Below are 11,732 nucleotides of genomic sequence, written 5' to 3' on the forward strand. Positions count from 1 at the left end.
AGATATTTTATACAAATAAAAGACAAACGTTCTCAAACAACTTAATAATATATTAACTTAACTATATTTCTAGACATGAATAATATCTCTTTCTCTCAACATTTAATTTAAATGATTAGAAAAATATCCGTTAACATTTGTAGCGCTTTTTTTGTGAAACACGGTGATATTAAAAAATCTATAGTTATTTGCAAAAGGCTTAAAATTGGCTCCTTCTCTGTGAAAGGGGAATCCTAATGGTTTCCTATCGAATTCTTCAGGCAATAGTTTGCGATAATTTATGTATAGATCATTAGGCATGTCGATATTAAAAACCTCCTCCTTAGGTGTTATTATTACAAAAAGTGATAGATTCAATCCAACTTCCAAACCTTTAGGAATAACTAAACTTGCAGGAAATTTAAACAGATTATATCTATTTATCTCATTCGATTGCTCTTCCATGTTATAATAGCTCTCATAAGAAAATTTAGAAAATCTTTCATGGGTGGACCAAATAATATTGTTTATTCCATTTTGGAGCTGGTAAGAGAAACAGTCAAGTTCAAAGAAATTGGAGAACAAAACCCAGCAGTTTTCATCGAAGCACTGTGGTCCTAAAAATAGTCGCACAACAACTGATGATTCAGTTTTTGATTCTACTGTAAAATTAATATCAAAGTGGACGTGGTTCAATCGTTTAAGTCTCGCCGTGATTGTGTATAGTAATTTCATTGGATCAATTTTTTTAATTCCTTTATTTAACATTAATTGGTAGTAAGAAAAATAAGTTGTTATTTTAGGAATTCTTGCGTCAATTATTTTCACATCATCGTATTCATATTTTGATATATCGTAAGGTTCCAATGTTCTTTCAAATTCATTGAAATAATTCAAAAGGTTTTGTAGCAAGTACCAATAAACAGGATCTCTAAAAGATGTTTCAGGGTGATGTAATACGGATGGTGCTGGATTGTAGCTGAAACAGAATTCCGAAATGATTATTAAAAAAAAGTTTATTGTTCCTACCTCCATTTAATAAATGTAAGACTGATGTTTTAATTCACAGGAATAACCTTAATCTTAAGCTTGTTTAAACGCTGGTATCATCTAGCTACTATTTACTATTAAATTAAATATTTACCTGTTTTAATTTTTATTTTTCTTACCTGTCCAAAGGATAAGTATTACCACCGTAACCGAAAAATGATCTGATAAATTTAGCCGACTTTACTCCGTCTAAATTTGCGCGCAATATTTTAGCTAAAAGATCAATATAGTTGTCTTCAGTCAAAGATATTTTTGTGCCATTGTCCTGCAATAAAATATTTTTGAAACATCCTTATATTTAGAAGAACTTTTCTAAAACATTAGTTTACTGTGACGTTAAACTTAAGGTGTTTCCATAACAACAACGAATAATATAATACTTTACTTAACGTTAACACATTCTTTGACTATCGTTATCTTTAATTAAAAAATTCTTGTTAAAAACAATGCTGTAATAAAACCTAACATATATCGCTTACCATAAAAATGACTCTTCTTGAAATACATTCCCTAATCGCTATATCAATTGATTTAATCCTTGCTTGCTCTTCATTCCAATCTTTAAGCGTTGAAGATCTAATCGGAAATGGAAGTCCGTTATCATAATTAAGATACGGGTTGTAGTCGGTAAAACATTTCTCCGTTGATTTATTTTTTTCAAATTTCAAATATTCCTTTTCCAAATTGTATCTGGCCATTAATTGTTTATGTACAAAATAGTAATATTCGGCATGCTTTGGATTTATTTCTTCCAGCTCACTATTTGACATCCAAAATGGATGTAAAAGTTGAATTCCGGAATAATAACTGTTTATACCAATATCTTCTCTAAAATAATTAAGTTCTTCATGACATCCATTGCTTGCTAGATTCCAGCCAGAGTAATTAGTGTTTATTGCTATGACGTCACCAGTTTTATAAAATTGGTTTACTTCCCCTTCTTGATCATTAAATTTTCCATCGTCTATTATTATTTGCATCGCCTTTCTAATTGTTTCACCGTTTATAAAGTAATTCGGTTTCATAATATAAGGCGGTTCATATTCAAATGCGTTTATTAATTTATTTTTATTCGAGTAAATAGCAGTTAATTTCAGAGCATATGTGAGTAAATCCTTGTTTACGTTTTTCCTTGCCCATGCTGATATTCGCTGCAATTCTCCGATTTCAACACTTTGCAGCAACCGAAATAATGCTACTGCTGCATTTCTTAAATTGTCGTCATAAATGGTAAATGTTAAGCCTTTAGATGTAAAACCTTTTTCAACATATGTCATAAACGATTGGTAATGTTCATTATTCTGTAAATAACAGATTTTGATTTTTTAAAAGTTTGTAAGACAAAAGTTCTGCTGCTAGCCAAGTAGTGTGTAAAACCGTTTTCCCTTAAAGTTTAAAATAGTTGAAATATTGGACTGGAACCGGTATCAGTTTTTTTTTTTTATAATGTAGGGATTTTCAACATAGACCAATTACATTTTATGAATTTAAAACAGAATTTGAAAGACTCTATCAAGTTCTTCAAGTTCTATATCAAAATGATTTGGCTTTAACAAAAGAGCCTTAAAATGTTAGAGCTTAATTTGATTTTTTTAGTTTTCAATTATAATTAGTATCGATATCCATGCTATTTACCTGACCCACAATATCTGATAGTTGGATGTCATCGATCTTATCATATTTATGAGGTGGGTTAATATTTCCTGGAACTATTTGCATTAAATATTTTTCATCATCTAAACCTAAATCTAGAAAAAACAAATGGGTATTCAAATCAGTGTAAATTTATTTTTGACATCCAGAAAAACTGGGTATCGAATTGCTATGTTCCTTCTGAATGTAAAACATTTCATAGTAGAACCTAGACTGGCTAAGCACGTATCTATTTCAGTATTCTATTGTTTATTTTAATGTGTAAAAAACATGCTGAAATAGTTAATAAAAATTCACATTTATTCTATGTGTTTAAGTTAGCTGAGTATTTTCATACAGCATAACGTAATAAAAAAATCTAACATACCTCCTTCATTAACAAACTTTTTGAATTCGTCCACAGGTACAGTATTGACAAGTGTCAATAAAGCCAACCACAAAAACATCACAAGAATAAAACGTAACAACATAATGGTGGCTTACTGACTTAATTCACTGAATAGCTCAGGACTCATGCAGTGTCATATCTGATTCTCTTAGCCCACTTGAGCTACTGAGGTTAGTATAATAGGTGTAATTTTCTTTGTACAGTCAAGAACAAAATTGTTTTTTTCGAACAATAGTTAACACTAATATTGAAAACCAAACACTTTAATAGCGAATATTCATAGATTTCTTAGTCTAAAAGCAAGAAGAATAAAAAAGACAATATTTTCACAGTAATAGCAAAAAGTTTTATAGAAAATGAAAAATATTTTATTGAATTAATAAAATTTTAATTCAGTAGTTTAGGACCACTAAAACGAACATATGTACTTATGGTGATTTTTTTTTTTTGTAGATTGAAATAGTTGTCAAAATCTTTTTGTTGATTTTGTGCAATAATAAATAGTAAAAATGGAACCAAAAATTTGATTGTATCTAGCTGTACCCGTAACCGAGGAAGCAGTATAAAATTGGTCAATTTTCCAATTGTGACCCTTGTGTGGAACACGTCTAATTTTGGTCCAGAAGTAATTGGTCATAAAGCATAATAAAACGCCATCTTCTCGCATAAAAATACGCCGCAATTTTTTACTTTTTTAGAAAAAAATATTATGTTGATATTATCAGGCGAAAAGGTAACGATTGCTATTAAATTTTAAAAGATATCGATTAGAGAAAAAAATGAATAAATACAGGAACACTAACGAACGAAAGGGTATTGTTGAAGATAAATAAAATAAACATTTTCTTTTTATCGTTGTAATTTTATAGAATACTTTCAGATTTGTTATACGATGCGTTATAAATATTAGCATAAAATTGTTTAAAATAATTAACGTTCTATGAAAATTATTAGATAAATAATTTCTACGAACGAAAACTTAAATGAATATCACAACAATTAAGTTATAAAACTAATGCCTATCTATAAGATAGATAAACCATAATGTGTCTACAATGTGTTTTACAATCATGCTAATACCGCATTCGATTTGTACTTATAACGAAGTCTTGCAACTCCTTAAAATAATATAAAATATATTCTAATCATTTATGCTATATGTATATAAAATTAATATATTTAATCGCCAGTCATCATCTCCATGAATTCTGTAAATAAAGAAAAAAAATGTTTCAATCATGTGAAGTGTACAGTAATTTATTAAATTAACTGAGTCGTTCAAGTATATAAGGGAACTCAAGTTTATTTCCAAATGCTGAATATGCTTAAATAAATAGTTTCATTAATTGAGGATTTTCAATTAAGAAAATGTTAAGTACGAAAAATATTTTTTTATATGTTTCTATTTATATCATTGTATATCATATTCAACAACACCATCTGTTGTACGAATGGGCCGACTCGCCCGGTGCAATACCACACAGAAGACAGGCGTGAAGTGGAAATAATTCCACGTTTCGTCTGATGTGTGTGAGTTCCGGAGTCCTTATTTTAGCCCTCTTTCCCTTCCCAGCCTTTTCATGTTAGGAAAAGTTGGGAAGGGGAAGTGCAGTTGGTAGAGGAATGGACTTCCCCTTCTCAAATCCTATGCATTCCATAGAAAAGGGAAGTATTGCTTTTCTATACGTCTCCCCCTTCGTCGATTTAATTTGCAATTACGAATGTCTATGGACAGCGATCGCTTTGCCATTTCGATGAACTCAGGTGGTCTTTTGCTCGTTTGCCACCCTATATTATAAAAAAATCATTTAAAATATAGACTATATAAATCCCTTTCAACAACAATCAATTTTTTGCTTTTGATAATATCCGTAAGAAATTGTAACTATGTAAAAGTTACTGACCATCGAAGTCAACAGTTCCGGAGCCGTCAGTGTCAATCTCAGCGATGATGCCGTCAAGATCAGCGTTGCTGAGCTTGTCGTCCAACGCTGCCAGGATCTCCTTCAGCGTCGACGTTGTGATGTAACCGTTGCCTTCACGGTCGTATAATCTGCAAAATATATATTAACATTTCATTTATAGTGTGTTTTACAACACTATTTTGAATAATAGTGTCTAATAGTGTGCATATGTTTTCATAATAGCATGGATAATTTACAAACTATAAAAGCATCAGTTTTGATTACTATGCCAACTTGTTATTTTAATAACAAAACAAAAATAAAATTTTACAACTATTTTATTAAAGTACAGATGAAGAACACGGAGGACCATAAATTAATTATTTAAGAAGGGGAAATACTTTGCTTAATAGTCGATATGAGCCGTAGATTTAAGGAGCTTACAATACCTGAAAGCTTCTTTGAGTTCTTGTTGCATGGCTTCAGCGTCCTCTTCCTCTAAGAAGTGGGAAGCGATGTTGCAGAAACCATCGAAGTTGATCTTGCCCGAGCCTAAAACAATAAATTAATCATACTAAACTTATTTGTAATGTTCGGTAGTAACCTGAGGTAACAATGTTCAAAACAACATTAATTCAGCAACTGTATATTAATTCTTATAATGAAACAGATTTGCATATTTAAAAACAAATGCATTGCATTTAAACAATATCGATACGAAAAAAATATATTGCTGTTTTCGCTTCCCAATAAATAATATCGCATTTGACCTAGTTTCATTTACTCAGCAGAAAATAGACGATAGAAAAATTATTTTAATGTATACTACCGTTTATCAAATCCTTGAAACCAGTGAATCAACAAAAGATGATTCTATTTTTATTGAAATCGTAAGAGCTTAAAAATTTCCGAACTGAATGAATTAACTCCGACACACCGTGACCGAAATAACTTCGTTACTGCTTCCAGCATGCAAAATGAAAATATTTACTGGTAATTTATCTTCCACAAGCTGTCAACACTTGTCATATTCGCTGTGGTTAAGTCTGTTAGCTTAAAATAGCGTACGTGGGACAAATTTACGGTAGTGATCACATAAATAAGAAAGTAATGAGATAAAATATGGATGGCTAAAAATGTTGAGGAAGACAGAAGAAACTATGGCTAGATTGTGTGAAAGAGGATATACGCAAGAATATAGTTACTTCAGATATGACGGCTGATAGAGAAGTTTGGAAGCGTAAGACATAGTGTGCCGACTAACTGTAGGGAAAGGAAGATAATGATGTGGTACAACTGCAGTCTTATATAATTTAAGATAGGTTATAAAATGTGTTGAAAAACAACTATCTATTTAGAATAAATTTGATGTTAAGAGTTTGTAAAATAAATTTTCAACATTTGTTTATTATTTTGTCCGAACTAATTAAGACAACAATGTTTTTCATGTTAATGTTTGAGCAGTGTAAACCAATCTTAAATTAAACGCACCTTCGGGGTCATTTTCGTCAATTAAGGCCTGCAGTTCAGAGTCATCGAACAGTTGACCCATGGTGTTTAGGATGGTGGAAATTTTGAGGACATCGATGTAACCAGACTTGGTGGTGTCGAACATTTGGAAAGCCTTGCGGAGCATGGCCATTTTCTGATCATCGTCAGTGTCCTGAAAAGATTACAAATACAAATTAAAAAAACACGTTGTTGATGAAAATTTTAAATGAAAAATCCAGTCAATTAAAAGTCAAAATTAAGAATCAAGTTTAGTTTTGTTTTCAAACACAAAAAACTTTTAATGTTACTAATTAGTATTAAAGCCATGAAATATTGGTTTTAACTAATTGTAGTTTTAATAACTGTTCCATATTTAATCTAATATTGATTTTATTTGTTTTTTTTTTGTACGGAAAATATTAAAATTTTAAAATTCTTTGACATCACACATATTCACACAATCACTGCTGTCACTTTTCAATTGTCTTTTCACTAATTAAAAAAAAATACTATATCCTCACCATGTTTCAAATGTATTGACGCGAGAGTAACAAGAACCAAAACCGAGTGCGAGTATTGTTACACTGAAGCTTAACTTCACGTGCTACCCTTATTTATAGATCATTTCAGTCGGCGATATACAGTATACAGGCATACGAAAATACTTGAAAAACTATATGTCTTTCTCTATCGTACGATCTTCAACTCATGACGCGGCGCCTCCGTCCACTGACATACGTCAGAGTTCTGAAAATTGTATCGTTACAGGAAACGTGCTGTTTATTTTCAGCAATTTATCGGTTTGATATGACAGTTATGGTTTTATTTGTTTTTAATGGGAATGCAGTCCACTTTTAGCATTACGGATTTTTGGTGCCTGATAACGATACACAGTTTTGAGCATATTAAGAAATTTTGTCGGCAACGATACCATGCGATTGCCACAAATATTCGTATTAAACTCACTGCTTGTACAAATGTAACATTATGAAAGAAAGTAAATTTTTTACAGTTAAAAAAGCAATTAACAAAAAATAACGAGGATTTCATAAAATGGCAGAATCTTTCATACTTTTGATATCTAAAATAAAAGTTTTCGAAATCGATATATAATCTGAATGAAAATAGTATGTCGACGCAATGAGCTCATCTGAAAATGTAATAGTTTTGTTAAAAGCTTGAGTTTGGAATGCTTTATTCTAGTAGTGAACTAAATGCGTATGCGCATATTTAGCAATTTATAGATTGGGAACAGGAAATACCTTTGAAGTAGATACCGATCCGAAGCGTTCCAATGAAAATATTATGCGTACGTCACAGGTGTTTTGATTAATAATTTTCAGTTTCTAGAGATTCGTAAAATAATTGAATTAACGTCATAGTTCATTACCATATAGAAACATATGTTTTGCTAGAAAAATGATTTCGAAGGTAATTTAAAAAAAAAATATTTTTTTAATCAATTTTTGGCATATAATATAGCAATTATATAAATAGAGTCGAATGGTTTTCGATTGTTCTATTGTCACCTTGATGTATTAAGGTGATGCGAAATTGCTTTCGGTATGCGATACTAATTTGCGGCCGCTGGCGCGTGAAACGGGTTATACGACGCCCGCGCACATATAGAATGTCGGTGATCGACTATAATTTTTGTGCTCTCTAGCGAACGTCACTATAATGCTAGTATCACACGAGAGCATAACAGTGAAATAAATTTAATAACAATTCGGTATTGGTATTGTTTGAACGCACCGAAACTGAACTTTGCTGTTTTGACAATATTATTGTACCTTCAAATAATAACAATATTGTAAGTATTACTGCGTTGCTTAACTGGTCTGCCCTTGTGTGAAGCTGACATAACAAACAGTTCAGGCTCCAATAAGCTTTTGTGAACGAGCATACGTGTTTAATGATCGCACTTTTACAGTCACTCGCCTCATGATTTTATAATCACTTCAAAGCGTAAGACATAAACAATAGTTGTTTCTTGTTTCAGATACTGATATTTTAGCCGTTTTGTTTTTGGAGACAAGCTTTGTATTTGTAATAATTAGAAATAACTATGTAAGTGATAACTGGTCTAAAAACTTGCTTCTATACTGTGTATATTTTAATATTATTAAAAAAAATTATTGTTTAATTATGCTTTTATTTTTTAATTTGTATTATTTGTTTTAATAGTAATCAACTAACAGAACAAAAATTTTTATGTTTTTTTAAAATTAATGTATTAGAATTTAAAAATCTTACTTATATTATAATGTGAACATTTAGATGGATGGATGGATGAATGGATATTTGTTACAAGGTATCAACGGCTTTATGAATCACAATGAAAGTTGGTATAGATATAGTCTGGAATAACATGTAGGCTACCAATTGTTCTTTTTTATTCCAGTACGGACGGAGTTATGGGCGACAGCTAGTATATTTACAAATAAATAACTATTACAAATAGTAATAAAATAAGGCAATGCAATCTCATTGCAATAAATAATTTAGTGACATTAATTTGGCATTGTTCACCAATGTTATCAAAATGTAAAACATATCCAATAAGTCGTGTAATGCGTCGTGTCTGCATACAATTTTATTAGATCGTCTTTCAAGTAGGAAATATAAGACGTCAGCCAATAGAGATGATATTTGGAATACCTTGGCTTCGCACATCCTAAACTATTTCTGAATAACGTCCGTGGGGACTGAGTTACGTGTTATTTATATCAATTCATCTCAACTATCTGTGTAACTGTTTGTGAACACTTTTCATCTATCTATAATAGTGTTACAATGATGTGTTTTATTACAGTAACAATTTTATTTCGCATACCATCCTTTTTAATCGTTTTTAATTAAATATTTCAAACTATTTTATAAATTTAAGTCGTCATTTAGAAATTATCAAACAAATAAATAATAATAAAACCTTGTATTACAACTAGCAATATTTTTAGTCTGTAAGTTATAGAACTTGCCAAAATGTTCATAGACTAGCTATAAAATTTGTTGCATAATTGACATATAACCTACGTGGTGAAATATGCAGTCCTTTATTGTAAAAAAGAATTAACTAAGAAACAAACGAGAATCGCTATGGAAAATTTAAGTGTATATAATACGAAAGAAGTTTTAACGAAGTTTCGACGTAAAAAGTAAATATTTAGTTTGTGAGAAATAAAGTGAATATCTTGTTTGCTGCCCTTCTTGTTGGAATGTTTTTCATCTAAAGTACGTATTGTTTTATGTTATTTTACATTTGTTATCGTTATTTATTACGTCTATATTAGTAATATAAAATAATTATAATCAACAATAAATCTTCAGGTTATAAATATCATTGGCAATAATAATAATAGTAGAAAATTTTAAGTAATATTAACTTTTTTGTCTAATCACAGACAAAAAATTACTGCATATTTAATAAAATAAGATAACCAAAATTACACCTGCAAAAATACGTAATGATGTGATACATTATTCTTAATTTTCTATACATTTAATTTAAGATTTTCAAAAATCGAACTGAATCGTTTAATTTAGTCTATACCCAAAATAATTCGTTAGATTAATAGTGCATTAATTAGACAGCTAGGCTAAATCGAAACTAAACCCTGAGTCATTTGTGTCAATGGTATAGGAACGTAGATTCGATTTGGCATGGAACCGACCGCTCTTCCTTGCAGGAACTACTTCCTACATTTTATCTATTGCCAGACATCAATTCGTATTCTATAGTGCCCTGCTACTGTTTACACTACAGCTGATTTATATCAAACAATACAGACATTATGATTTGATCGTACATAACCTAAATTTATTTTAGAAGTATCAAGTCTAACATTTGATTTTCAAAACATGCTGTGTTTAATATCTGGTAGAGGAAAAATCTTTGTTACAGAAAAGGAAGTGCAACTTTTTGAATTTTTTTATTGAACACTAGCCGCGCGGGATTAAAAAAAACTTAATTAGTAGCCAATGTATTTTCCGGACTATGTTGTATATCTGTGCCAAATTTCAGCGTGATCCATGCAGCCGTTCTGGAGATCCATACATCGATCCATCTATACATTCGTATCTATATATATAAAAGAAAGTCGTGTTAGTTACACTATTTATAACTCAAGAACGGCTGCATCGATTTGACTGAAAATTGGTGGGCAGGTGGCTTAGAACCAGGAAACGGATATAGGATAATTTTTACCCCGTTTTTTATTTTTTGTTCCGCGCGGACGGAGTCGCGGGTAAAAGCTAGTTTATAATATTAGTAAGATTAACTTAAGAACTAAAGTAAACATTGTGCGCTTAATAGTATAGTAAAATATTCATCTATATTTTAGTTCGAATGAACTGCTATTAAATTCATAATAATGTAGAAAAAAATTCATTAATGCAAATCAAAATAATACAAAAGAAAAAAAAAACTAAATGTAAAATAACTCGTCAAGAAGTAACAGAGGTAGCGTATTATTTTCTACTAAAGCGTAAAATTTAATTTCACCCGAGCGATGTCAAGCAGAAACTTAAATTACGTAAATGTGAACGATTATTATTAGTTAATAGAAATATGAAATACGATGAATATTGAAATAGTACGTAATGCGGAATAATGCACTTTAAAATGAATGTAAGCAGATACGTAGTAATACATGGAAATAATGTATCTATACTCGAAAGCTTCTAAAACCTTGTAATCGACTGTAAAAATATTTCTGTTTGCATTCTAGCTGTTGTCACAGTGGTGAGCGATGGTTTTTAAATTTTCCGTGATGAAAATAGGGAAAGCGTAACATCGTTGTAAACTTTTTGGACCTATGCCAAAATTAATGACAGAAATTTGGATGACATAGTTAGATTGTTGCATATTTCATAAGTATTGTTATCCAATTGATACTTTCTATTGATCTTAGTTTTGACTTCATATAGGCGGTAACATTTATATACTTCGTTAATGTATAAATAGCACTGCGACACGTTTCTCCCATTCATAATATTTTCAATCTAAACTGTGTTCATGGAAACGATGAGAGATGCGGTATTATTAAACCAAAAAATAAACAAATGCGGTTTAAGAATCAAGCTTTAATTAATTAATTAATATGTCAAAACATTTCAAATGAATAAATAATTAAATGTGGTGACTATAATAAAATCAATTTCTTAATTTATAACTCATTTTATTTACATTCTACGTCCAGCCGTTATTACTAATTAAATCAAAATAACAACAAATATTTGAAATAACAATTATTAAATAAAATTAC

The 11,732-nt window shown here is 30.3% G+C and overlaps 2 protein-coding genes across 2 annotated transcripts; both read right to left on the bottom strand.

The window, feature by feature from the left end:
- Positions 1-102: 102 nt before the first annotated feature.
- Positions 103-2,331, bottom strand: LOC106712124 (basic juvenile hormone-suppressible protein 2). Its single transcript, XM_014504573.2, has 3 exons — positions 1,509-2,331; positions 1,149-1,294; positions 103-958 (listed from the first exon to the last, which is right to left on the bottom strand). Exons 1-3 carry the CDS (start codon positions 2,304-2,306, stop codon positions 103-105), a joined length of 1,800 nt encoding a protein of 599 aa, XP_014360059.2. The 5' UTR covers positions 2,307-2,331.
- Positions 2,332-3,911: 1,580 nt separating this feature from the next.
- Positions 3,912-7,086, bottom strand: LOC106712182 (troponin C). Its single transcript, XM_014504664.2, has 5 exons — positions 6,987-7,086; positions 6,466-6,637; positions 5,424-5,526; positions 4,975-5,123; positions 3,912-4,278 (listed from the first exon to the last, which is right to left on the bottom strand). Exons 1-5 carry the CDS (start codon positions 6,987-6,989, stop codon positions 4,250-4,252), a joined length of 456 nt encoding a protein of 151 aa, XP_014360150.1. The 5' UTR covers positions 6,990-7,086; the 3' UTR covers positions 3,912-4,249.
- Between the last annotated feature and the right edge of the window lie 4,646 nt (positions 7,087-11,732).

Source organism: Papilio machaon, chromosome 15 (assembly GCF_912999745.1).
Source record: "Papilio machaon chromosome 15, ilPapMach1.1, whole genome shotgun sequence".
In the NCBI taxonomy this organism is placed as follows: domain Eukaryota; kingdom Metazoa; phylum Arthropoda; class Insecta; order Lepidoptera; family Papilionidae; genus Papilio; species Papilio machaon.

What these genes read in the sequence shown, in the direction of transcription:
- LOC106712124 (XM_014504573.2), bottom strand. Translation starts at nt 2,306, where the DNA reads ATGACATATGTTGAAAAAGGTTTTACATCTAAAGGCTTAACATTTACC. An exon ending in CAAGAAGAGTCATTTTTATG is followed by an intron (nt 1,295 to 1,508) that starts GTAAGCGATATA and finishes ATTTTATTGCAG; the next exon opens with GACAATGGCACAAAAATATC. An exon ending in AATACTTATCCTTTGGACAG is followed by an intron (nt 959 to 1,148) that starts GTAAGAAAAATA and finishes ATTCTGTTTCAG; the next exon opens with CTACAATCCAGCACCATCCG.
- LOC106712182 (XM_014504664.2), bottom strand. An exon ending in GAACTCAAAGAAGCTTTCAG is followed by an intron (nt 5,124 to 5,423) that starts GTATTGTAAGCT and finishes TATATTTTGCAG; the next exon opens with ATTATACGACCGTGAAGGCA. An exon ending in CGGAACTGTTGACTTCGATG is followed by an intron (nt 4,279 to 4,974) that starts GTCAGTAACTTT and finishes CTTTATTTACAG; the next exon opens with AATTCATGGAGATGATGACT.